Here is a 1,199-nt window from a genome sequence, read left to right as displayed (position 1 = left end):
TGGCCTGCTGTGTTCATCCAGCTCTACACCTTGTTATCTCAGATTCTCCAGCATCGGCAGCTCCTACTATCTCTGAAACAATACAGTATTAGTTGTTTTTAAAACACAGTCACATACGTGAGACGGAGAGAAAAATATAAACAGAAGTAGGAAAGTGCGAGGGTCATCGCCGCTGCTACACAAGAACTCACCTTCAATGTAGCTGCTGTTGTGTTTTTGGTGAATGAGCTCGGTGTTGGAGCCCCCCAGAAAAAAAGCCCGCAGCTTGGTGAACGCTAAAGGCGAGGCAGCGGAGTCGGCAGCACCGGGTGCGAAAGAGTCCGTTCTCCCTGCGATCGCACCGCTAAAGCAGGCAGACAAGCTGTATCACTAACTCACCATGACTGCAGCACCCAAACCGAACGCCAGGCCTCCAGCCCCTGCCGGTCTCCGGGACGGGAGAAAGGCTTTCGGCTGAATGTGGAATGGTCCTCCTTTCTCCCCGCCCCTGGTTTGCTTTACGTCCTCACGCTGTGTGTGTGTATGCTGTAGTTTCTGTTTGTAGATTGGAGGAGAGAGTTACCCTCCCCGCAGTGCCACCGAGCATATAACCTTAACACTGGGCCACCACAAATACAACAGTAACACTTATCTTTGAACTCAAACAGTAATCCCATTATAAGATCCCGAATTGCGCCGCCAGGGGTTATTTTGGAGTAATTTGATATATTGTAAGTAAAGGATTATTTTACCTCCCGATGTTAAAAATTAACATTTTTCGGTGTCGTTATGGTTTGGGGACCTATATTTATGCAAGTTACATCTTTCATCTCGAGGCTTTTCCACTGATGAGATCTGACAATCCCCCAATGCTGAGAGTAGGAAGGTTATTTTGGGTCAGCAAGAGGATGCACTTGGTAACAGAGCGCTTTAAATTGCCTGTGGCCTAATCTGTTTGAGGGAGGATTGCAAACAACTTGGACTTTGGCCATACAGACTATATTGTATGTTAATCAGTTTCATACCAACCTGCCAAAATTCATAAATGCTGATACACAGTTTCCAAAAGAAAGCTGACACAACACGTAAAATCTGGCAATCTAATTTACAACTAAAGATCAACCATAGATGACCAAGGCTATAATTTTCCAAGCAAACTAAGTAAATTCAATGATAGTAGGAACTGCAGATGCTGGAGAATCTAAGACAACAAGGTGAAG

General features: G+C 45.3%; 1 protein-coding gene across 1 annotated transcript in view; it reads right to left on the bottom strand.

Annotated features, from left to right (window-relative positions):
* Positions 1–193: 193 nt before the first annotated feature.
* Positions 194–1,199, bottom strand: part of LOC125481106 (ubiquitin carboxyl-terminal hydrolase 16-like) — a 6,865-nt gene continuing 5,859 nt past the window's right edge. The window contains exon 5 of the mRNA XM_048592248.1: positions 194–343. Within this exon, the coding sequence (XP_048448205.1) occupies positions 194–343 (150 nt within the window). The remainder of the gene's footprint in view (positions 344–1,199) is intronic.

Source organism: Rhincodon typus, unplaced genomic scaffold (genome assembly GCF_021869965.1).
Source record: "Rhincodon typus isolate 14 unplaced genomic scaffold, sRhiTyp1.1 hic_rhity00000880, whole genome shotgun sequence".
Classification (NCBI taxonomy): domain Eukaryota; kingdom Metazoa; phylum Chordata; class Chondrichthyes; order Orectolobiformes; family Rhincodontidae; genus Rhincodon; species Rhincodon typus.
The sequence above is the reverse complement of the archived record's forward strand: the minus strand, read 5'-3'. Positions and strand labels throughout refer to the sequence as shown.